At 40.3% G+C, this 25501-nt stretch overlaps 1 protein-coding gene across 2 annotated transcripts in view; it reads left to right on the top strand.

Annotated features, from left to right (window-relative positions):
• The window catches only part of ANK3 (ankyrin 3), a 305045-nt gene that overhangs the window by 140817 nt on the left and 138727 nt on the right, over positions 1-25501 (top strand). For both annotated transcript variants that reach the window (XM_065407161.1, XM_065407162.1), the window contains exons 9-13: positions 8409-8507; positions 14191-14388; positions 16616-16714; positions 22593-22691; positions 24243-24341. In XM_065407161.1, the coding sequence (XP_065263233.1) occupies positions 8409-8507; positions 14191-14388; positions 16616-16714; positions 22593-22691; positions 24243-24341 (594 nt within the window). The remainder of the gene's footprint in view (positions 1-8408; positions 8508-14190; positions 14389-16615; positions 16715-22592; positions 22692-24242; positions 24342-25501) is intronic.

The following is a 25501-nucleotide window of genomic DNA, read 5'->3' on the forward strand; positions in this document are numbered from 1 at the left end:
ATGTTTAAGTAATTGAGGAGGTTTGTTGGTGAAGAGGAGTGAGGCTACTAGAGAGAGTATCAGACCATAAGAAACCCTACAAAGAAAAATACCAGAAATTTCATAAACACAAGTTACAGTTCTCCAGGAACACTGATAGTTGAGCAGGATTCAGTGCACTTATTTACTCTGACTCAGTTAAATTTGGCCTTTGCCGTAGTTACCACTGCATCCTATTGTAGAAATGCTTCTTATGAAATACAAAATACCATTTAAAAGGCAAATAACAAGGTTTTTGTTTGTTAAACATATACATAAATATTTGGAAATCGGGCACAAATTCCAGGTCCTTGTTTCCCCTTCAACAGTTTTGTAAGTCAGCTTTGTAGCAGCAGAAGTTAGTGTATATTATTGGCCATATCCTGGTCCCACTGACATCAGTGGGACCAGATTTTGCTCCTTAGTGTTATGTCGGTCAGATTTAGCAATTTGGATGTCATTTTGGGAGCTGTGCGTATAATCCATTGCATATGGCATAGGAAGTGTATATTCCATAGTATCTGCTTTCATGTTTCACAAAACACACTTGTTTTCTAGAGATGTGTGAACAGGTTTAGATAAAATAAGAACCTTCAGCCACAACGTATGAAGAATTTGAACTGAAGCTTTCTTGAGGTTTGAATAAGTTCAGATAACATTGTTCATTCATTATTCATTTCCATGAGTCTTTCATTTGCTGTTATTAGATGGTACTAGAAGCCGCTGTGCTAAAATACTGTAAGAAAGGGCTAAATCCAGATCCCACTGAAGTAATTTTAATTGACTTCAGTGGAACCAGGATTTGGTCATCCTGATCAGAAGTAGGAATTAATGGAACTCCATAAAAACTGCTCCACTATTGAAAACTCAAGAGGGTCACATAATATTTAAGCATGCTGACTTTTGGGTCATTATACAAAATGAACCTCTGAATGTTTTGAGGTTTTCTCATCATTACCATTATTTCCCTAGTTTGGTTGCTCCTGTTATAATCCTTTTGTTTGTGTTAAATGGTTGCTCTTACTCCCCCCACCTCTTTTGCATAACATGCAGCAGCAGGTTTCTGATTTCTGTGCTGAATTCTCAAGCATCTTTGTCAGTAAATAAGAATTATTGTCATGCTAAGCCCTACCTAGGCACTGCTATGTGAATGCCTATCAAGGGCAACTTTTACAACGTAGTTTGTAAATAACATTCTGAATGAAGATTAGTTAATACCTCATGTAACTCATTTATTGAACATTGCCCTAATGATTTTCCCCCCATCTGTCTTCCAGAATAGATTTTAACAAATAAAGCATACTTAGTGAGGTTGATTAAATTAGCTTGACTTACTTTGGCTGTCTGATACTGCATGTGTCAAACTGAATTTGTGTATGTAGCACACAGCAAGCACATTTTACCCTGGATTAGCAAATAAGTACTTGTAATCTTTATTCAACTGATTAGCAGTTAAATCAAAGGCCAGCACTCATATCTACATGAAAACATACTGTACATGCCATTTTAAGATCTATCTGATGATATGTAAGCTGCTGCATAGAACCTGCATAAGAAATAACAGAGTGTACAGTAACAACACGAATAATGTGTTTGTTATACCATATGTATTTTGAATATATGAGAGGAGCAAATCTTATCACTCTCCCTTCCTTTGAAGCATTGAAGGTGTGGTTTGTAGTAGAGCGCAGTTGTTTGCAATGGGATAAAGAATACAGGATGGTTGGAACAGGCCTAGGGGGCAGTGGATATGCTGCTACATGAATCCACATGCTTAGAGGGCAGTTAGGTAGCCAAGAGGATTAATACAGCCCTGAGGCTGCAGTGGCTACTACATAGCCGATCCTTTGTGGGGAGGAGTCCTTCTACCCCAATTCCAGTGGAATTCCCCTGTGCACAGCGCGTGTACTAAGGTTGTAGGCAGGTTCTAAGATTCATCTCAAAGTGTTTTAAACATGCGCAGAATAATTGTACATAATGTTTCAGCTATATAACGCTGAGTGCTAACTGATGGCTGGATTCGAAAAACAAACAAGTAGGCCCAGTCCTTGCATCTGGTCACGCTGTGTTTGGTGCAGGACCCGAGTAGGGGTAAAAGTGTCTGTAAGACACCATGATGCCCCCGGTCATGAGGTTAATCGGAGGCTGGTCTGGTCCCCAGTGCAGCTTTCAGGTCTGCTCTAAGATATACTCAGCTGCAGCCCCCAAAGGTTTGTTTTGTAGCCAAGGAGTGTTGGAGTACAGGAGGGTTCTGGCTGTGTCAAGAGGAATTGGAATAAGCAGCTCTGTGCCACTAGAAGATTCTGCTATGCAAGGGGGCTCCTCAGCTGGTTAGTTAGGCTAGCTAAGTCTGCTTTATCTTGTTGTTAGATGCTGGAGAACCTGCGGTTGCAGGGGCACCCCATTTTGGGACGGGGAGAGAGGCACCAGAGAAGCAGAGAAGAACTAGCTCTGTTCTTCAGTCTTCCTCCATATTAGATGAGAGTTAAGCACCCCTGGAGCTGAGACTGGATGCTGGAAGCATGTCTGGGGGGGAGTGGGATTAACAGTAGTGTAATTGAGATCAGTGATAGAGGTTAAAAATGATCTGTGAAGTGCTGTGGTTATAAATCCTACTTAATGTTTATTTTCTGCAGACAGTTTATTTTTATTATAGATAGATGGATAGATAGATAGAGAAAAATAATTTTAAGAGGCTAAAGAAAGAGAAGCAGCCACTGAGATGGTGTGTGCTCCTGTTGTTGAAATCCTGTATCTCAGTGCAATTCTTCCTACTCTCCTACTGGCATTGTAGGAGTTCCTCTCCAGGTTCTCTAGAGGGGTAGATAATACAGATGATATGATTTATCATGTCAGTGCATACTTAGACAGTCCTTAATCTGCAGATTATTGTCATTATCATTTGTAATGTTTTTTCTGAGCCATTGCAGACTATCAGATCAACAGGAGTTTGCATCCTAATACATGTGATATTTTTATGCTTGACATATGATATTGAGCATGCACAATAAATAAGAAAACTAGAATCCTTGTGACATATGCAATACAGCCTTGCTGAGTGTACAACAGACACTTTTTATCACAATATCTCACTTTATCATAAACTCTTAATCTAAACTCCATACATATTAGAAACAACAGCCTGCACATTTTGTGTTTTTATTCACTTATTCTCTAACGTAGCACTTAAAAAAAAAAAAAAACTTTCATTCCCAGTCCTTGATGCCTTTTCAGTACAAAACATTTTTGTAGCCAAATTCTCTCTCTGACAAATGGAGTTTCAGTGTACAGTGGGAATTCTGACAAACTCTTCACAATATTTGCATTACTGCAGCAAGCAGTGTTATAGACCCACTGCCTCAAACATGTATCTAAATTCTATACTAATATAATTTTGTGCTAATGCATGCAATATGGACCAAATCAAGCCCTGGCTGATTCAGCCAGGCTGCCTGCTGCCTTCTTTTCCACAGGAATCCTGTTGGCAAGGGACAGGATTCCACAGCTTACTTGGCTGCTTTTCTGGGGCCCAATTCAATTTTCATTAAAATCAGTGGAATGAAAATTGTATGCACACCGTTATCTGTGGCCAGTATTTTCTGCTGAACCAGCCTGGGGTCTTGACATGTCCCTAGTTCTCAGAACTTGTTCTTCTGGAGACATGTGGCCAATCCTTGACACACTATTAGTAACCTCTTTCTGTGCTGAAAATTGGCCACTGACTGCCCCATCCCTTTCCTTTATTAAACAGTTTTTAATCTATGGACTGGAACTCAAACCATAGTTACCAAGTTTCCTTGCAGCCTCTTCTTAGGGAAGTAGTTACTTAAAACTCATGGAAAGTGTAAACAAATTTTCTCTTCTTTGAAAAAGATTATAAAAAAAAATTCAGAATGATGAGAGAGGCATGACTGACCCATGTACAATCCATATTAGTATGAACATATTGTACACATTTAGGTACTTTGTCTTTTAAGGAGTCTCACAAGTATTGATCCTGGTCCTGGGTGGGGAAGGGGAACAACTTACTGATCTGTAATTCCTATGGTCACCTTCCATGTCTTTTAAAAAGATGGATGCAATGATGGTGACCCTCCTCTCTTCCTGTAGCATAGCTGTGTTAAATAATAAATTGCGCACATCTTTGGTAGGAGCTCAGTGCCTTCTTCCTTTAGCCCTTTCAGAACTTTGGAACAAATACCATCTGGTCTGGTGATTTATTATAATTCACTTGGAAGGGCCCAAAAACGAGGGTAAATCAGTTCCATGTGGAAAGGTGAGGCTGATAGATCCTGTCTTCAGAAGCAGTTTCAGGATAGTTAATTTACAGCGTATTCCCTGTCCTTATTTAGAGTTACTATAATCCATTTAATATGGGCAAGATTTTACAATAAAATGACATGTTCATTAATTACAGAGAAACCAGTACAAAAGACAGCCCTTATTGAGCAACCTTTACCTTAAGCAGCAGCCCCAAGCATGATGAGAACAGTTAATGGATTTATAGATTTTTAAAGCCAACAGGGGCTATTATGATGATCTAGTCTAATCTCCTGGAGTATTGTGGAGTAATAGCTGGAGTATTGTGTCCAGTTCTGGGCACCGCATTTCAAGAAAGATGTGGAGAAATTGGAAAGGGTCCAGAGAAGAGCAACAAGAATGATTAAAGGTCTTGAGAACATGACCTATGAAGGAAGGCTGAAAGAATTGGGTTTGTTTAGTTTGGAAAAGAGAAGACTGAGAGGGGACATGATAGCAGTTTTCAGGTATCTAAAAGGGTGTCATAAGGAGGAGGGAGAAAACTTGTTCACCTTAGCCTCTGAGGATAGAACAAGAAGCAATGGGCTTAAACTGCAGCAAGGGAGGTCTAGGTTGGACATTAGGAAAAAGTTCCTAACTGTCAGGGTGGTTAAACACTGGAATAAATTGCCTAGGGAGGTTGTGGAATCTCCATCTCTGGAGATATTTAAGAGTAGGTTAGATAAATGTCTATCAGGGATGGTCTAGACAGTATTTGGTCCTGCCATGCGGGCAGGGGACTGGACTCGATGACCTCTCGAGGTCCCTTCCAGTCCTAGAATCTATGAATCTATGAATCTATAATTCATTATCAGGTGGGCCTCCTAGTGCACAGTGCGTGCTGTAGATGGATCCTACCTGGCATCATCCATCAGAGGGAGGAAAAGCGCTCTATATTCTTAACTCCTGTGCCTCCTCATCATATGGGATGTTAGCCCTTTCTGGTACACCACAATTTAGGGATGATAGGGAAATCCAGTAGTTATGAAAATTGAGACTGATGGGACAGCTACTGTTTACTACTTGAAAGTATTTCTCAAATGCTGCAATTCTGTAATTGCTGTAGAGTCCATTGAGCAATGCGTGACTGTTGTTAAATGCACTTTCTACATTTCATATTGTGAGGCAGTGCCTTTGTTCGCTGCCATTTAATTTCCAGAATTACAAAGTAATCGTGCATAGGTTTTGTTAATATTAGCCCTTCAGATGTGTTTTTCCATTGTGAGTATATATTCACATACAGTAGATAACTCCTTATTGTCAATAAAATGTATTTCATATAATTTTAAAAAAATAATGATAGAATTCTCTAAAACTCACTGGACAGTGTATTTCTATCTTCTAGGGATGATCATTATCATGTAGTAAAGTTAGTGTGTATTGAGGAATCAGGTCTTGGCTCCAGGAATAAATGTATGCAATATACACATTTCCAGAATAGGAACTAACTTACAGCAACTTAACTTCCTTAAAATATCAACAACATTGCTACTCAGCTTCCATTTCCCTTCCATATTTCTGCCTGATTGACTATGTATACCGCACATACCCCAGATTCCCTCCCTTATACCATTGTGGTTGTATTTGAATGTGTTTTCCAGCTGGTGATGTGTCCTAGAATGCAACAGTGCTCTAGTGGAGTAAGGATCTGGAAGCTGTTCCCAACCCCATGAAATAAAAAATGTCTCATTGGTACATTTTGTGCTTAAACTGCTTCGGTGTCCTTTTAAATAGCCTGGCTTGAAATGCCTAGAGAATATGGTGATTGGCACTATATACATACCTAAGACAGCTAGATAAAGTGACAACTAAATTCCATGTTCCTTGGTTCCAGCTATTTAGCTGGCTGGTGTTGGTGAATTTCATTTCCCTTTCACTGTACATTTTAGGGTGGACGCTACTTTTGTACTGTTGGTTACTTTACACATGATGTTCTTTCCCAGTGAAACTGCTGGTATGGTAGGGGTGTGATACTTCTGAGCAACATTTTGGTAAAGCTACATTATAAACATTTGCTAGCAGATGATAAAGTTACAGGTTATGGCTATTTAATATCTCTTTCCTATAACCGTGGTTATACATCACAGTGCAATACAACTTTATTTTGTATAGCATCTTCCATACAAACTGTGTCCCCAACTGCTTTAGAGAATTAAATAACACAAGAAAGCAGATAGTGTATGGTATAAATTACAGAAATCATGGTAAGCTAAGGATATCTTGGGCCAAATCCTGTTGCCTTTACACATGCAAATAGTCCTTTGAATCCTCCTCCAGGCTGTCAGTGACAAATTCTCATTGACTTCATCAGGAACAAAATCAGCTCCATCCATCAACTTAAATGGAAGCACTTGCACAAATAAGGCAAGCAGAGGTTGGAGTAGTATGGTGGAAAAATTAAAGTATTCAAATTTGTTGCCAAATACAAAGGGCCCAGACAGTTAGGGATTGTAAGGCTCTCTGAATTACAGCTAACTCCTGGGCTGCCACTTACTCTGAGCAGATCATAAATTGATGATTTAGCTTAGAGAAATAAATTAAGAAATGTCAAGGAAGAAATTAAATGATTACATGTGAGAAAAAGTTTCAAGCAATAACTACTTATCTTAATGGTTCTAAGATGTTTACTACAGTGTGTATAGCACAGCACCTTTACATTCGTGTGTTAAATTCTTTGAGGTAATAATCAGTTTTATGAAACTGTTGTAACATATTTTTAGTCAATACAATCTATATGCATTTTGGGATGGTATTTATTAGATGGTGAAAAAAGACTCCTTCATTTATTGTACAGTATATAAAATGATAATACTTATTTTTCTTACTTTTTTGATAATTTAATTATATCTTTGTTATAGGAAAAGCTCCATTGAAGTATTTAGTGCATATACAGTATATATGCTATGCTGCTCCATCTCCTGTTGATTTGTTTTGGTTATATCAAATAAGAAGGTTTGATATGACTGAAAATGCTTTATTTTTCTTTTCTATTTTTCTGGAAGCCATGACATTATTATTTGTAACAGGCGTAATGTCATGTGGCACTGAAAAAGTCAATGCTGACTTTACTCTGAATTGCTTAAGGCAAATACAGTATGTTCCATCCTAGTATTCAGTGCACAAGACAGATTATTTAAACATTGTAAGCAGGGTACAGGTCAAGGAATAATCAAATCAATTTGTAAAAACCCTGTAAATCTCAGAAGATGTCATCATCTTATTTAAGGAAGGTATTTTTAAATGAAAACAACTAGCGCTGGGCAAATGAGTGTGTGATAGAATTAAAAAAACTGTCCCAAAAAAGGGAACAAGTTTAGACTGACTTGCTCAACCAGTCATATAACCTCAAGGTTCCTATCTACTCTATAAAAGATAGATGATAGTTTAAATCCAATTTTACAACATGGGTTTAAGACATTTTGCTCAGGGAGTGTGGACCAGTCAAAAGCAAATTGAAGCCATTTTATAATACCATTTTCAAGTCTAAATAATGCATTTTTCAAAATGGGAATCACACACATTTACCTGGTCCACACTGACCAAATCATGGACCTGATTTTCTAAAATGTGTGCATGTCAAAAATCCATGTGCATGGAATGCCTAATTTGTACATGAAATTACCACATTTGGACACACGTCTTAGGAAGTTGAAGGCTGTTTGTGTATGTCGTCATGGTAAATGCATGCACAAATTAGGTGTGAAATTGTATGTGCAGTTTTAGAAAATCACACTCAAAGGGTCTTGAGTTTAAACCCATCATGTGCTGAGCCTATTTTTAAAAATAAGTTCAGCGAACACAGATTTATGTAGTATAGCTGGGGTCTGAATTACAAATTGACCATACAGTTCTGCTGTCATCTTAGATGTATACATACAAGAGCTGGATACATAATGAAAACATAAAGAATATTCTGTTTGAAAATATCATGTCATTTGTGGAATAAATTATTCAAGGAATGTTATTTGATCTGTTGTATTAATTATGCATTACTCTCATATTAACAACAGTCAAAAACTCAATGCAATAATGCATACTTAAAATATGAACAATATCTGAAATTAACGGTTTATAATTCTTGTGTTCAATAGGATGGGTTGACACCTCTCCACTGTGGAGCAAGAAGTGGGCATGAACAGGTTGTGAAAATGCTGCTTGATCGTGGGGCCCCCATTCTATCCAAAACCAAGGTAAATGTTATTGTGCACCCGTTGGCTAGAATAATCTTTGAAGATTCTCTGGGTGTAATTATGTATATCTTAGATTAAGTTTCTTGTGATAATGGTCCAGCTTCATAACTACTATTTAAAGTAACTGTGTTGGAGACCCTCAAAACTGAGTGTAGTTTGTAGTGTGCTTATGTGCATGTATCAAACAGTATGTGTTGTTCATGGACATTTAATTGAGATATTTTTGCATACAGGAAAAAGATTCCTTCTGAGCAAAAAGAGCAATATGATATAGACTGGTCCTCAGAATTCAGATGACTAGAAAACATTTGCTTCCATGGGACTGTTCTGTACTGCACACATACAGACTATGTCTTTAACTTGTTCCAAAGGTACCACAGGGATAAAAAATTAAAAATGTAGTAATGTCTCTTTGCAGAGGCTGCTGTAATTTGCAGAGCTCTTGGTTCATTACCGAGTTCTTCCATTTCCTATCTCTACACTTTGTCAGAGCATAGCAAATACATTGCTATCATTCCATAAGGCTGTTCATGGAAATTTCAAATCATCTTCATTGGAGTGGGCAGCCTACTTCAAATGCAGGGGTTCCCATTAAAAAGTTAGCATTTGCCAACCCTTGCTATACAGTGGCAACTCAAGCACCAGAGTTCTCTCTGATTTTAAGTCAAAGCATAGTAACTGATTTTTTAATGACACCACTGTACGTCTCCTCCTTTGGGTGGGGCGGGGGGGGGGGGGGGGGAGAGAGAGAGAGAGAGACCTTTGTTTCCTCCTTTTAGAGTAGATATATTTGGGTGGAGAAACCTGTCATGAAAAATCCTGATGTACTAGTGCAGCTTGTTGGAGCCCCTCTCACAGGATCCCTTATACACAAACCTTTCTCCCTACATGCCATGCCCCAGCGCATTTACTGCTTCTGTCTTCTCCTAACCTGTCTTATTCTCTCTCCCTCCTCTTTTACTTGCCTCTAGAAGTTTTGGGGTTTGGGGTTTCCTTGATTTTTATTTTTAATAATTTAAGTTTTTCTTGTTGACCTGTTTTGCTTCTGGTGGGATATATCTGGCACGTGGCCTGGGCTAGGGTGCCACCTTCTGTCTGCTCCCCGAGGCAATTGCACATGTGCTATCATGGCTAATCTGATGTGAGCAGAGGAGAGGTCCTGCACATCCTCTAGATGTGGAATTTTTATTGACTCCCAAAGCCCTAGGCTTCCAGCCCTGTATATAGGAGTCCCTCCCATTGCTAGTTACAGTAGGGTCTGCTGCATGAGTAGGTAGGAACACAGCCACTTTCAAGGAGCCCTCTGCAGCTTTACCTGGGGAAAGGCCATGCAGCTTTCCTTACACACACTTTTCTGCTCTACCGAGTGCCTCTTCTCCTCAGGATTAGTTTGACCCACCTTTCAGGGGCTCTTCCCAATCACTAGTGGCTCTTTGATTTGTTTAATGTAAACAACTTTTATACCCCCATTGCTTTGTTTTTCCATCATAATAATACAATGACTCTTCTGAGGAATTTTATCACTTTTTTGTGGTATAAATTACCAGTTCTTGTCATTATCCTGATATTGAACTAGCTTTTTGAATACTAGTTCAGTAGTTCTTTAATCTTTTCCTTTTTCCTGGGTGTCCTTCAAACTTGAAGTAGTGGTTTCAAAAGATGAGAACCACAAACCTTCCCTAAACCTCATTATCTTGTATCAGATAGAACATATCAGAAAAATCAGAGGCTGTGTTGCTGGATTTAAAGTAATATAGCTGCATGCTGCAGACACTGGCCTACAAAGTGATTAAATAACTGTATTCAGCAATGTGGCACCTAACACTACAATACTAGGCAAGCCCTAGACTAACTAAACTACATATTAAAAAACAAGTAGCTGAAAGCCCATTCTGTCACACATGTGTAATTCATAAAGTCATGTGTGTAAACAAGCCAAAAACAGCTGAGAACTTTAAAACTGAACAGTAATAGGCCATGAATCACAGTGATGATTGAATCTGATGATATTCTAAACAAAAAGAGCTCTCAACCATGCTTGTAGTTGTTTTCATCACTTCACACTGACTCAACAGACATTCTTGACTTCAGAGTGATATTTGGGGGTTTTGTGTGTGGTGGTAATGTTGTTATTGTGTTGATTTGTGTGTAGGGGGAGTTGTATTGAGAGTTTTGTGTTAATTTGCGTGGGTGGTGAATGATGGGGGTATGCTGGCATGAGGGGCAGTGTGTATTTGGGGTTATTGTGTATGCTGGTTGTGTTATGTGGGTGGTTTTGTTGATTTGTGTCAGGGGGATTGTGCTGGGAGATTTGTGTTGATTTGTGTGGGTGGCCATTGGGCGCATGTATGTGCTAGTTGGCCCAAGTAATCGACCATATGTGCAGTCTCCCTTATACAAATAATTCAATTGTGACATGGAAATTAGCTGTAGAATAAGGGTGGTGATTTGTTGAGTTACCTCTGATATCACAATAGTCTAGGACTCTTGGTATGGCATAGATACATGCCTTACTGTAGCTGTATACCACACGTGTAATTTGTAAAGTCAAAATGGCTGAGGACTTAAAAATTAGAAAGTAACAGACTGTGAAACCATATGATGATTCAATCTGGTGATATTCTTAACAAAAAGAGCTCTCAACCATGCTTGTAGCTGTTTCCATCACTTCACACCAACTCTACAGGCATGCAGTGACAATCCTGAAATCTTATTATATAGAGGCATATAAGAAAAAGTGAAGAAAAAAAACAGAAGTTCTGCTGCTTGGGCTTTCTCTCTGATATGTCAATTTTGACAGAACTTGTGAGGTAAGTTGAGAGGCAGAATACCACTGAATGACATTCAGTTGGCACTGAACTACAGTATTGTCCTCTGGAAAAAATACTTGGCTGAGTTCTCGTCTAATCAAGTAAGAACTTCCTCGAAACAGGACACCTCTTTGGGAAAGATTTTTAACTTTTACAGCTTTCAGGTGGCTCATAGAACTCTTTCAGAATAACAAAAAAGCCTTAAGGCTGATCCATGGAAAAAGTTCTTATTATTTCCTGGTAAAGATTGTTGAGTACACTGTAGGCCCTTTTCACATGATTACATCCTTAGTTTTATTCATATGGGAGGCACAATGGCCTAATGAACAGGACATGGGACTAGAAGTCAAGAGACCTCAAATCAAGTCCTGAGTTTGCTGATGACTTGGTGTGTGAGACAGTGGGCAGGTGACTTCATCTCTGTATGCCTGTTTCCATGGTTTTTAAAAAAAATGAACTTAATGAAACTCCCCTTACCCTTTGTAAAGCAATTTGACAGCTACAGATGAAGGATGAGCTATGTAAGAGCTACATGTCATTATTTTTACTATTCTAAAAGCCATTTGTCTTTGCCACTCAGCGGTTTGCTATAATATTTTGATCTCTCTGGGCTTTTGCTACTTTTCTTCTCAAACATCATATGACCATCAACCTCTTGGTTTCTATTTCCCCTCCCGGATTTCTACTGAACTCCTTGCCCGGTATGTTCTCCTTGGCAGTAGGACCCCAAAGTGTTCTTTACAAACATCAGTGAATTATGCCTTACAACGTGGCTGTGGTAGAGAAGCATTTACAAGTGGAGAGATATGGGCACAGAAATGTTAAATGGCTGGCCTGGGATCACATAGCGTATCTATACAGCAATAGAACCAGGAATAAAACATGTTCCCAGTTGTGTGCTTTAACTACAAGATCATCGTCCATCATCCCTCTAGTTGTCTACTGCTGAGATTCTTTATTATCCAGTCCCAACCCCTGGTCTGTGCTGTTCCTTCTGGCTATCTGCTGCATTTCTCTGATTCTCAAAGCTTTTCTCCAGATTCCTGCCAACTCTTCCACTTAGATGTGTTTCTTGGCCATCTCTGCTCCTATTTTATAATCCATTCTACTCTCCCTCAGCCTCTGCGCCTCATATCTGTTCACTGTATTCTTTCATCTTCTGCTGACCCCTTCCCACATCATTCTGTGTTGTCATGGCCACAGCATTCCCTCCTCTGTAGCTGCCTCTGAGACTTGGAATTCCTTCTGTGTATTCCAAGTCATCCCATCCTATTAAGTTATACAAGGGCAATTTATTCACTCTTCTTGTTAAGATAATAAACTACACTTTTCTCACTTGAAGAAGCTCCTCATTTCACTATTTAACAGAACTGTGATGAACCCTCTTAGTGACTCTTACTGTAAACAAATAGCTTAGGGGAATTCTTTACACCAGCTGTTCTCAGCTGTGGCCCAGAAAGCTTAATCACGTTGCACTAATTCTACATTAAATATTTTTCAAATACCAATTTTCCATGTAAATAATTCCTGCTGACGTGTGGCATGATACTGGGAGAGGTGCCCACAAAACAGTCTTACTTTTAAGATTTGGTCCAGTCTGAGAACCCCTGCTTTTATAAATTAAATATAGTTTAAAATGATGTCACTCAGCTAGCCTGTTTGCTTTCACCTTCTTCTACATTGCTTTTAAAAACATGTTTACTTTGCATTTCTTCCTTTATTTATAACTTTTGTCATTCCTATTATTATACGACCATGTTTTTAAAAGAGGGGAAAAAAGCAGTCCTCCGCTTCAGAAAGTCTGTGAACAGCCATTGAGTAGTTACATTGGTGCTTTGCTTATGCTAACCATGGTCACATGAGGGCACCACATCTGTAAAAAAGAGTTTTGATATCTTCATGTTAGAAAGCATGGTGTATTTTAGATCTAAAAACCATATTTCAACCATTTGTATTAGATTATCACCCAACATTACTTTTTATTGTAGTAGCAACTGAACTGGAATACTGATTAAAACTTTACCAAAGATTTTTCACTTTTGATTGATAAATTTAAATCACTAAATAAATCAAAGTGAAGAAGGTAATTTTAGGTACATTATCTGCTTAAGGTGCCGATATGCATTCATCCAAACAACATCTATTTTGTTCCTGTCTATTTTTTCTTGTTTTAATCCTAATACCAGGAAATGGAATCAGTAATTCAGAATTCTATCTGAGTTATTTCTTTGTGTGGTTTGTGCATACAATTTATTTTGTGTATGTATATGTAAAAGTACATTGTTGCTTGAGTTTTGTGAGCAGTATAAAACATATTTTCATCACAACTATTGTTCATAAAGATGAATGTCCAACAGATTTCTCCATAGAAAACTTGGCTTTTCATTGGGCCAAATCCTGAGTTTTTACTTAGGGCAGGTCTACACTAGAAACTTTTGCAATTTTACTAATGACCGTTCGGGATGGTGGTTTAAGACATTTCTATATTGTTAAAAGCCAAGTGTAGGTACATTTATATACTGCCATAAAAGTGCTTTGGCCAATATAACTTATTTCACTGAGGGAACCTGTATAAGCTGCATCTACTCTAGGAGGGGTTGCTGATAGATGTTTGCTGGTATAGCTATGTCGGCAAACGTTTTTTAGTGTACACCTGACTTTACTCTTTACTCAGGCAAACTCAAAGTTCCATGGGAATTTTACCTGAGTAAAGACCTCAGAAGTTGACCCAGTGCACTTAGTTTCTATATAATGCAATGTGGGATTTCTCATAACAAAGGAGCTTGTAAAGTTCTGTTGCAAAGAAACTTTTCAGTGACAAGCATACAATTCTATAGGTCTGTCCCTTTCAATTTGTTTCTTTTTATTTACAGAATGGTTTGTCTCCATTGCACATGGCAACACAAGGAGATCATTTAAACTGTGTTCAGCTTCTGATTCAGCACAACGTGCCTGTTGATGACGTCACTAATGACTATCTGACTGCACTGCATGTTGCCGCCCACTGTGGCCACTTCAAAGTTGCCAAGGTTCTCTTGGATGAGAAAGCTAATCCTAATGCCAAAGCACTGGTGAGTACGCAGTGGGTTACTAGTCACTGCTAAATGGTTTTCTAAAGTTGCAGTGTCTAATATTTGAAAGTTATTTTCTGTTGGTTGAAAGTTTACAGGGTCTGACATTCAGTGAGGCTAATGCTGTATTTGTAGAGTTCAAGAAAAGTTACTGTAGCTCTAATTTGATATTAACTTTTTTTTCTTGTGCAGTCTGTGTGACTGTTGCTTATGGATAGTTAATAGTGATTTATGTAATTTCTAGTGTAACCAGAGCCCCTTTGCATTTTGATATTTATTGTGATTCTCTAATTCTGAGTAGAATGAGTGACTGCAATCTTAATTGCTGCAGTTGTCAGCCTGGGAGAAATTCTGATTTTCTAAACATTTGCAAAGAGGAAATGAATAAGTGACATTTAAAATAAAGAGGATATTTGAGTACACAAAGTTCTGAAATTTGCAAAACAAGAATAAGTAATGTAACAAATATCCAGTATTCTTAGTGAGTTGCAACTTTGTACTCACTTCTCTACATTAAAAACAAAACAAACTGCCTTTTCATACAAATAAACTGTTTCCGAATGTGTGTATATATTGTTTTAAGGTATTCTCATGGCTCACTTTGTAAAGAAATATGTCTGTATAAATATACCTTTAATAATCATCCTAAACAAATTTAAATTCTTACAGTAATTGTACTGTACTTTGGTGTTGTACTGGGCTCAGGTCAATGCTGTTAGGCAGTTGATTTCATAAGTACTACATGAGTTCTGTACAGAACTACAAACCTCTACACAATCAGGGTTGGTTTGATTCTTTTTTTACAATTGGCCTGATTTACCCGGTTCATTGCTCTCTCAGCCACTCTCTTCCATATAAACCCCTCATCGTATCTTCATTGCTTTGGGGGAAGGCCATTGTACTATGTCTGTCCCTCTGGTGAGTGCAGAATTCTGCTTGGCTTCTAGTCCTGTAATATTTATTTTGGCTGCATTCTGAAATTACTGAAGTCTCATTAAATATGTCAGCATATCTTGGGCAGGGTTGCTGGATGGCAGCCAATCACTTGTCTGGATCAGATAGCCATAAATCTCCTTATCCCCCAACTCACTCATGCATAGGGTCAGTTTCTGTATTCCGGCTAAGGCACAAGAATTGGGGAGGGAGTAAAAATGATTTTCAATTGTACCTCCTGTATTCTGGGTCTCAGAGCAACCTCAGAGCTGTTCTAAGTTGTCTTGTCTTATAGCAGCTTCCTAAGGACCATTATACTAATAAAAAATAACCAGAATGCAATGCACTCTGATCAAGTTGCTTCTTCTGCTGATACTTCCATGATGTGCCTTCTTTGCTGAGGACCTCAAAAGACAGGGGGCAACACAGAGCTGTTTTGGTAGTTCTCTGCCACCCAAAGAGCCCCCTTACATCCAGATATTCCTGGTGACCAGTTTTGTCCCAATTATGCTTCATTTGGCCCATTTTCCAGTTCTTTAGTACTAGTTTCTCCGGGTCATTATCCTATATTAATGGGCCCAGATAAATGGAGGCTCTGTTTATACTTAAGTGGAACATACACTTGCACTGATTGAATGCTATGAAGGCTTGTGTTGTATCTAGTGTTATTGTAGCCATGTTGGACCCAGGGTATTAGAGAGACAAGGTGCATGAGGTAATATCTTTTATTGGACCAACTTCTGTTGTTGAGAGAGACAGGAGCTCCGTGTAGCTTGTAAGCTTGTCTCTCTCACCAACAGAAGTTGGTGCAATAAAAGATATGACCTCACCCACCTTGTGTGTCTATGAAAGCATATGGCATTCTATACTACTGTAGCTAATTTAGTTAATTTTCATCAGATCTGAGGCCCAATTCAGTAAGCTGTTTTTAAAACTTCTCTGTGGAAGCTCTTTTATATGTATGATTGAAGATACTATTGTAAGCAGCACATTACCAGTCTTGGATATTCTGGATAGCTTGTTTTCTTGTTTCACTTGGTTTCTTTTCTGTTTTACCATTTAATCACAAATAAGGTGGCAGTTTTAAATGTGCACTATACAGGTTGTAGAAATATTTTTCTTTAGAATATATTGTATTAGTAATATATTTCATGTGAGAAAATGATCTTATTAAAATTAAGTTTAATTGGCACAAAAATAGTGAAAGAAAAAATAGTGACAAAAATAATTCAGTAAAACAAACTTTAGTAATGGCGTAGGTGGTGTATGAAAGTATTTCCTTTCTCATTAACAGAATGGTTTCACACCGCTTCACATTGCCTGCAAGAAGAACAGAATTAAGGTTATGGAACTTCTCCTGAAACATGGTGCATCTATCCAAGCTGTAACTGAGGTAAGAAGCATTGTTTGCATGTATGGCTTGGTCTCTAGTGCCAATGCAACACTCTTCAATTAGATGATACATGTGCATTGCTTAACAAATATACACTATTAAAAGTAAAAAATGATTTTCAACTAGATAGGAACAGATTAACAAATGCAAATAGAAATATACTCAGTTACACTATCGGATCAGAACACCTTCATAATGAATTTATTTTAAAATACAAAGATGATATCTCATCAGAAGAAATGGGGCAGATTTTTAGAAAGGATCTCCATATTTCTGCCTGCAGTTTCATACACATGGAGTGAAATTCACCCCCATGCAGAAGGTCAACAAAAACCCTATTTTGAAGGGTTATGCGTAGGGCCCTACAAAATTCATGGTCCATTTTGGTCAATTTCATGGTCATAGGATTTTAAAAATCGTAAATTTCATGATTTCAGCTATTTAAATCTGAAATTTCAGTGTGTTGTAATTGTAGGGGTCCTAACCCAAAGAAGCTGGGGTGGGGGGGGGAGGCACAAGGTTATTGTAGGCGGGATTGCAGTACTGCTACTCTTACTTCTGTGCTGCTGCTGGTGGCGGCACTGCCATCAGAGCTGGGCAGCTGGAGAGCCGGGGCTGCTAGTTGGGAGCTCAGCTCTGAAGGCAGAGCCACTGCCAGCAGCAGCGCAGAAGTAAGGATGGCATAGGGTGGTATTGCCACCCTTACTTCTGCGCTGCTGCCTGCAGAGCTGGGCCCTCAGTCAGCAGCCACCACTCTCCGGCCACCCAGTCTGAAGGCAGCGCAGAATTAAGGGTGACAAAGCTGTGACCCCCCACTAAAATAACCTTGTGACCCCCCCTGCAACTCCCTTTTGGGTCAGGATCCCCAGTATAAGAAACGTTGGTCTCCCCCCATGAAATCTGTATAGTACAGCGTAAAAACACACAAAAGACTTCATTTCACAGGGGGAGACCAGATTTCACGGTCCGTGACGCGTTTTTCATGGCCATGAATTTGGTAGGGCCCTAGTTATGTGGTTCATAGGCCTTGTGATAGCTCTGCATAGAGATGAAATTCATCTACGGTAATTTGTGATTACAAATCAAATAGACATCAGTCTGCTATTACTTAGGGCTGCATATGATTGTGCACACACAATTGCTGGCAAAAATTTAGAGGCCAAATGAAACTGCACTGGAAATTTGGTCCTATTTGTGTGCAGAGCCCTGTCAAGTTAAGAATAACGGCCACTTGTATAAAGGTGAGATAACTATACAAGGAGTCAAGTTAGAAAAAGGATTAGCTGCTCCATTAAGGAAATTAAACAGGCTACACTTGGGAACAGTTTACCTCTCAGAACTTTGAAGTGTGAATTTGTTTCCATTTTTTAAATTATTCAATGGAAAATCAACCAGTACTTTACCTAAATGACAGGGTGATAAATGGAAAACTTTTCTGCATGAGGATATACTTTCTTGAATAAGGATCTAAGTAGTGCTTCCTTAAAGGAAGCAGACATCTTGGTCTTCCTTAGGGAGGCTTTAAGCAATGGCCCCAACTGGTTTGTACTAGCTAAAGGGGACATGAATCTGACTTTCAGGTCATAGCTTGAAGCCCCATCAGTACATGAATGAGAGGCACAGACTGAAACTTAAGCAAAACAGACACTGTCTTTCTTCTCCTCACTTGTGGCTTTCTAACCGCGAAAATAGGCAGTTTGTAGAGCTGTGTGATTAACTGATTTTTCATTTCACTGGCAGTTCAGAAAAATAGAGGGAAATTTGGTTCAGGGCAAACTGTAACCAATTTTTTTATTTATTTTAGGCATAGTAAAAAAAGAGTAAAAGTTTCATTTTGGGCCAAATAAAACATTTTATTTTGGGGATTTTTTTCACCTTTTTAATAAAAGCAAAAGAAACGAAGGCTAGGTACCAAAAAACAACTAAACCAAAAAAAAAAAACCAAAAGGAGGAAGTGGTGGTGCCCCTCTTATACTCAACAGCACAGTGATTAAGGTACTCATTTGAGACGTGGAAGATCCATGTTCAAATCCCCCTCTCTGAAACAGGGGCTTGAACCCAGGTGTCCACCTTCCTAGGTAAGTGCTCTAACCGCCAGCCTGTGGTGCATTCTAGCATGGGTCTCTCTCAGACTGTGAAGCTGTTCCACTTTGTATAAAATACTTGAATAATCGTTGGGTAAGAGAGAAAGAAAGAATGACTCTGTAGCCTGGTGTTAGGGCACTCACCTTGGAGGAGAGACACCTGGATACTGGTCCTGCTCCAATGACTATTTAATTATTTATACAAAATGGAACAGCTTCGGAAGGGAAGACTGAGAGAAACCTGCCCTAAAATATCCTAGAGCCTGGTGGTAGGACACCTGGTTCAAGTCTCTGCTTCAGAGTGGGGATTGGAACTGGATCTCTCACTCCCAGGTGAGTGTCCTAATATCTGGGCTATTGGATATAAGAAGGGGAGGCATTTGCTGCCTCCTTCTCCTCCTGGGTTTTTTGTGAATGGCACCTAAAATCCCCTTGTGAATGTGGCCTGAAAAATGGAAATGTTTAATTTTCAATGATGTTGAAACAGTTCATTTTGAAACTTCCAAAAATATTTCATTTTTTATTTTAAAACAATTTTCTGAAATTGACATGAATTCAAACAATGTTTGGGTTGACCCAACTATGAATCTTTTGGCCAAAAATGTAGCTCAGCTGTAGTAATTGTCTGAATCTAGGTGATCTTATCCACAAAGGATTAGAAAATACAGCATAAAATGCTCAACTCCATTATCTGGTGAAGACAGCCCAGATTAATAAGGTTATCCACAACCCAGAAACAGTTCTTTCAACAGGAGAATTGCAGGTGTTATGGTGGAAGAATACTTTCTTCATATACACTTGGTCACCACTACTGCTCTGTCTTCCCTTCCACTTCTGTCATGAGCCATTAGTATATCATGGTGACCTGTGATGGTGACACTGCAGAAGAGGATATTTTGGAGCCGCTACATTTGCAGTCATGAACAAAGGTGGTTTAATCTCTTATGTGGCTATCAGTACATTGGCCAGACAGCTGCACAGTGTTCTTCGCTAGAGAAATCTGAAACCAACAGGTTCTGTCCTTTTTGTCAAGAGTAGGAGGACAGAAAAAGTTGGTCCCAAATGTGACTTGTCTTATGTCATCATTATTGTACAACTATTTATTAATATGATTATTTTTTGCAGATTCCATACCTTTTTATAGATCCTCCATCTTGCCCCTCTCTTCCACTGAAAACTTGCCTTTTTTGCACATGGGTTAATGTTTGTGATGAAATCTGATAACAGATTTATTTTTGTGATTTAAAAAAAAAAAACCTTCAAAAATTTTTTCCTGTAAAGTGTTATAAAAGAAGGTGGATAGTAAATAATACAACTAGTTAGAGCAGTGGTTCTCAACCTATTTACCATGTGGGCTGCATATGGGGTCCACGAAATGTTAGCTGGACTGCAGGTTGAGAACCACTATGCCCCCCACCTAACCCCCCCCCACACACAAATCCCTATGCTCAGTGCCCTCTGCCGAGAGACCCCTCCACAGAGTGGGGCCAGGAGCTGGGATTGGGGCAGGGACCCTAACCCCAGGCCCTGCTGTGCAGGGGGCACCTACGACCCCAATCCCCCTGGCTGCCCGGACCCTGCTGCGGGGGGCCAGGGGGCAGCCAGCCGTGCAGGCCCTGAGCCCCACTGGCTGCCCAGATCCCGAGCCCCACAGCTGGGGGTTGGGGGGCAGCTAGCCGCCTGGACCCCAAGACCCGCTGGCACCCGAACCCTGAACCCTGCAGAGTGAGTAGCCAGGGCCCTGACTCTGGAGCCCGCTGTGGGGGAGCAGGCAACAGCTGGCTGCCTGAACCCCGAACCCCGCTAAGGGGGCAGCCAGGATTCTCACCCCGTAGCCTGCTGCGGGGGGGCAGGTGGCAGCCAGCTGCCCAGACCCCAAGCCCTGCTGTATGGGGCATCCCAGAGCCCCGCCGTATGGCAGGGGAGCTGGCAGCCTGGACCCCGGAGCCCTGCGGCAGGGGAGCTGGCAGCCCAGCCAGGCAGCAGGGCAACCCGGAGCCTGCTGGATGGCAGGGAAGTCTGCTGCCCAGACCCCGAGACCCGCCGTGGGGGCATCTAGGACCCCAGACTCCACCGGGTCCATGAGCCCCACTGTGCATGGCCGGGTGGCAGCCGGTGCATGGGGCCAGCGGTAGCCTGCAGTAGGGTAGCCCGGAGCCCGCAGCCTTTCGCACACAGCTGAGCTGGGCCACAGCTGTGTGCTAATTGGGCCACATGCGGCCCACGGGCCCTGGGTTGAGAACCGCTGAGTTAGAGCTAGTAACAAACTAGATTCTTTGGGCCACATCCTCTCTCATGCTGGCTTTTCCAGATTAAGAGACAAACTTGCAGTTTCTTATTCACAGTTCTGATGAAATGGGGTGAGGGGTTAGTCACCAAAATCAAGAGATCTTCTGAGATCCATAGAGATCTGGTACCTCTTTATAAATGATATCCTTCCCCTTGCAGCACAGCTCCATTAGAGAACATACAGACACTTGCTGATTTCCACCACAGCTGTGCAGCAGCAGCTGTGAAGGGGACTCTGGGGTTCTAATGCTGCTTGGAGAACTATTAAATATTAATTGGATTTCTGATGGGAAATCCTTGGGGCAGGGCCGGCTCCAGGCACCAGCTGAGCAAGCTGGTGCTTGGGGCGGCAGATTGTTGGAGGCGGCATTCTGCCCAATCCTAGGGTGGCACGGCCGCTTTTTTTTTTGTTTTGTTTTTTTTGTTGTTGTTCTTGTTCCGCTCTCGCCCTGTATGGGGCGGCGGCATGGAGAACCAGAGCACCCTGCAGGGCAGTCCTCTTCCTTCCCTCCCCGCCGACCGGAGCGGAGCCCTCGTGGCAGGAGGCAGCGCAGCGGGAGGGGCCGCGTGGCAGCGCCCCTGCTGTAGCCCTGGCCGCCCCCTTCTCTCTCTCTCCCGCCCGCTCCCTCCCCCTTCCCCCCCCCCCCCCCCCGCCGGTCCCCCTGCACCCGCGTTTTGGCCGCGCCGCAGGTTTTTTTTTGTTTTTTGTTTGTTTGTTTTTTTGCTTGGGGCGGCCAAAAAGCCAGAGCCCTGCCTTGAGGTCAGCAAGGGAGTGTGCCCAGTTGAGTGGCTGATCCCCTGTCTATCCCCCAAATCCTGTGGAAGGGCAGCCCCACAGAGTTCTAGTGCTGGAAGTCTGCGTAGTTTCAAGGAGAAAGGAAACGTTCTGTAGAGCTAGCACTCTTGTGCACTCTGCAGTGGTTTTGAACTTGCCTCCTCTCATGGAAGTAGATGGGTAACATTGACCAATATGATCAATGGGCATTTTCACTTACTTGGAAAAAAATTGGAGGTGGTGGGGAGGAGCGACAGTAAATCCACCTGCAGTAAATCCACAGGTTAACCCTGTGTTTCAGCAAGTTGCATCTTCATACCAGAAACAATTGTATCCATTTTTTTCCAGTCCGGTATTGGTTTGTAATGAAAATTTCTTTATTTCCTTTAAAAAATGTTAAATTTAATATAAAAGCAAAATTTTAAGTGGAAGCAAAATTTCACCTTCCTCATTAATGTATAGATTTTAGTGAATTGCTGAACTAACTACAATGTTTGTTATTTATACCTCTCAATCCTAAGCACATATAAAGCCCCAATTCCGCATGTGCTTAAAGCTAAATATTTGTGTAAGTCTTTCCAAAATCAAGGCCTTGTTCAGTCATTTGAAAACAGCAAGCACTTGGCTATATTGATTTTTAAACTATTCAGTGTCCCCATGCTTTGTTCAAAGAAGATAATGTAAAACTAGCAAGTTAATTGTGCTTGTTTGTTTGTTTGTTTGTTTTTAGTCGGGCCTAACTCCAATCCATGTTGCTGCCTTCATGGGACATGTAAATATTGTGTCACAGCTGATGCATCACAGAGCATCACCCAACACTACCAATGTGGTGAGCAATGACTTTCTTCTCAGTAGCATGGAAACACATTTTTAAAGAACTAGAATCTCTGGTATTGGTATTTATTTAAGGGTCCAATACTGTAAGGTGTTGACCACCTCTTGAGAGGTGATCAGCACTCATAGCTCCTCAAGAAGTCAGTGGGAGTTGTGAGAACCGAGCATCACTCAAGTGGGTTTAGAGGACCCTGAGAAAGTTTTGCTTTAGGCCTGATCTACACTTAAAATTTAGATTGACCTAGTTATCACTGCTAAGAGCCATGGGTAAGCTGACCTAACCCCGGTGTAGATGCAGGTGGGGCAACAGAAGAATTCTTCCATCTCCCTAGCTTCCACAGCTTGGGGAGATGGATTATGTACATTGACTGACAAACCCCTTCCGTCAAGGTAGGAAGCATCTACATTCTGGCACTACAGCAGTATAGCTGTGGCATTGCAGCTGTAGTGCCTTTAGTGTAGATATGGCCTTAGTTTTATCCTGAACTGATTATATTAATCTATTTATTTGCTAACCTAAAGAATGAGAACTCACTCACTATAGCTTAACTTAGCACATCTAATTTTTGAGAAGTGCACTTGACTGCTTGAGCTCTGCTTCCCCAGAACACCAGAGGCCTTACCATTTAAGGCAAGTTCTGTTGTTGTCAACAGATTGCAGCAGATTGTCAGGACATATTGCATGTGTCCATACAGCCGTACAAGTGCACTTTTCCTGGAGGAGAGCTGCGTGCCCCAGGCTCCCAGGGAAGTGGTGTTTAGGTGTGTACTTGACAAACTACACTCATTGCTTTAGGAAAAAAGAAGGATGTAAATTTGAATCCTTCTTTTATAATTTGGCATGAAAGTATCTCTTCAAAACAGAGAGATGGACACTATCAGAAGAGAGCACTGTATAGATGGTTTGTTCTGTAAACAATATTAAATTATGCACACATGCAGCACCATCTGTAACTTAGGCAACATTTGGATTAAAAGATCCAGCAAAGTACAAAAATCAAGAAAACAATTTCCCTCTTGAAATCATTCTGGTTTCCTTGGATATGCATCTTTTGTTAAGCCTTGGATTTATGTACTTAGTAATGATTTTTTGTGTTCACTCAACCGAGTGCTTGTCAGATCACAACAGACATTTGGGTCATGGGGCATAACAGCAGGAATGTAGAGGAAAATCAGCACATCTGAATACATAAAATTTGCAATCATTCTAAATGTTTGACCAACTGAGTGGTCATTTAATCTGACATCATTTTAACATTGTAAATAGACTACAAGTGAACAAGAGCTTTGTTTTCTTTTCAACAAAAGAAGAGAACACTAATGTACTATCCTATTAGCAAACTGATGCTGGAATAAATTACTTTCCAAGGTATAGCTCTAGAGGTCAAATTTGCTTCCACATCCTGCTCACAAACTACTCCTTAAAAAAAAAAAATCATGTGGTGATTATTTTAAATTGGATCATGAGGTTTTTTTACTGATTAAACATGTTTTGTATTTTTTACTGAATCTTTGACTGTGTTTTGCTTTCACTACTACATGTTAGAGAGGAGAAACAGCACTACATATGGCTGCCAGAGCTGGCCAAGCAGAAGTTGTTCGATACCTAGTACAAAATGGAGCTCAGGTAGAAGCTAAAGCTAAGGTAAGGTGATATTCCACGTATAATAAATAAACAAAGGGTACACTTAGCAAAGCCAGGACGTTTTGCCAATTAAAGTGAAACATTTTCTTCCCAGCCTCTGGGGAGGGAGCAAGGAAGTGAAACCGTGTGTTGGTCTTTATATTGTGGTAATGATCTTTTTTGTTTCTGTTTGGTGCTCAGATACTAAGGTGAGTGCACTACAAATGTATGGATAAGGCAGATGGGGTGAAGCTGGTACTGATGGTCATTTTTCCCCTCAGTTTTACTGGATGGGGGGAAATTGTTTTTATTCTGTGTAAAACTATCATCCCTGTGCCATAGGCATCTGCTGTCATCTCACAAAGCTTTGCTCTGTATACATTCAAAAAATAAATATACTTTGAAAGAGTGCTTCACAAAGGACTCCAGACAGTGCTGACATCTCTGGAACACCTAAAAGTCAGATGTAGTAGTCTTGCAGAGAAGAAAGCAGTGATGGTTGGACTGCCACGTCACAGTCAGGCAAAAAATACAGTGGTTTCAAAGCAATAGCAATTTACCTGTAGGAATTTCTCCATAATAGATCAGATATTAAGGAGTGGGTGATTGAAGTAGGATGTCTCAATTGGAAAAAGGTGCTGTCACCAAAGAATGGATAATTAAGTAAATGTGGGTTATTCCTAGTCTCTTTGTGGGGAGGAACAAGGGGAGGTGGTGTGACATGGTAGGATGGTTTGTTGAAGACAACTGAGATTGCTTGGAACGAAGATCGTGCAATGTGGAAGTGTAGGAAAATGTCAGTACATAATTTACAGAAACAACTAATGAAAGAAGGTGAAATGATCTGGTAGGCCCCTGGTGCAAGGTCACAGACTACACTTAAGTGACTCAATCTATTTATTTTTCTTCACTGAAAATAATCTGTGAGGCTCTTCTCAGAGCAACTCCTAAGCCTAAGTACAGTGGCATTGCTGTTCTGAAATGAGTCATTGCAATCTCTATAAAAGAACATGGATTTCAGTGCCACATAATGTTTGTAGTATTCTGTTTTTAAAAAAATAATAATTGAACATAACCAAGTATAACGGGCGCCCTTACTTTTTTTTTTTTAACAGATTTGAAACTTTTTACCAGTTTCTCTGGAATTCTCCATTATTGAGACAGAGACTATGAAAGGAATT

Source organism: Emys orbicularis, chromosome 7, assembly GCF_028017835.1.
Source record: "Emys orbicularis isolate rEmyOrb1 chromosome 7, rEmyOrb1.hap1, whole genome shotgun sequence".
Lineage (NCBI taxonomy): Eukaryota > Metazoa > Chordata > Testudines > Emydidae > Emys > Emys orbicularis.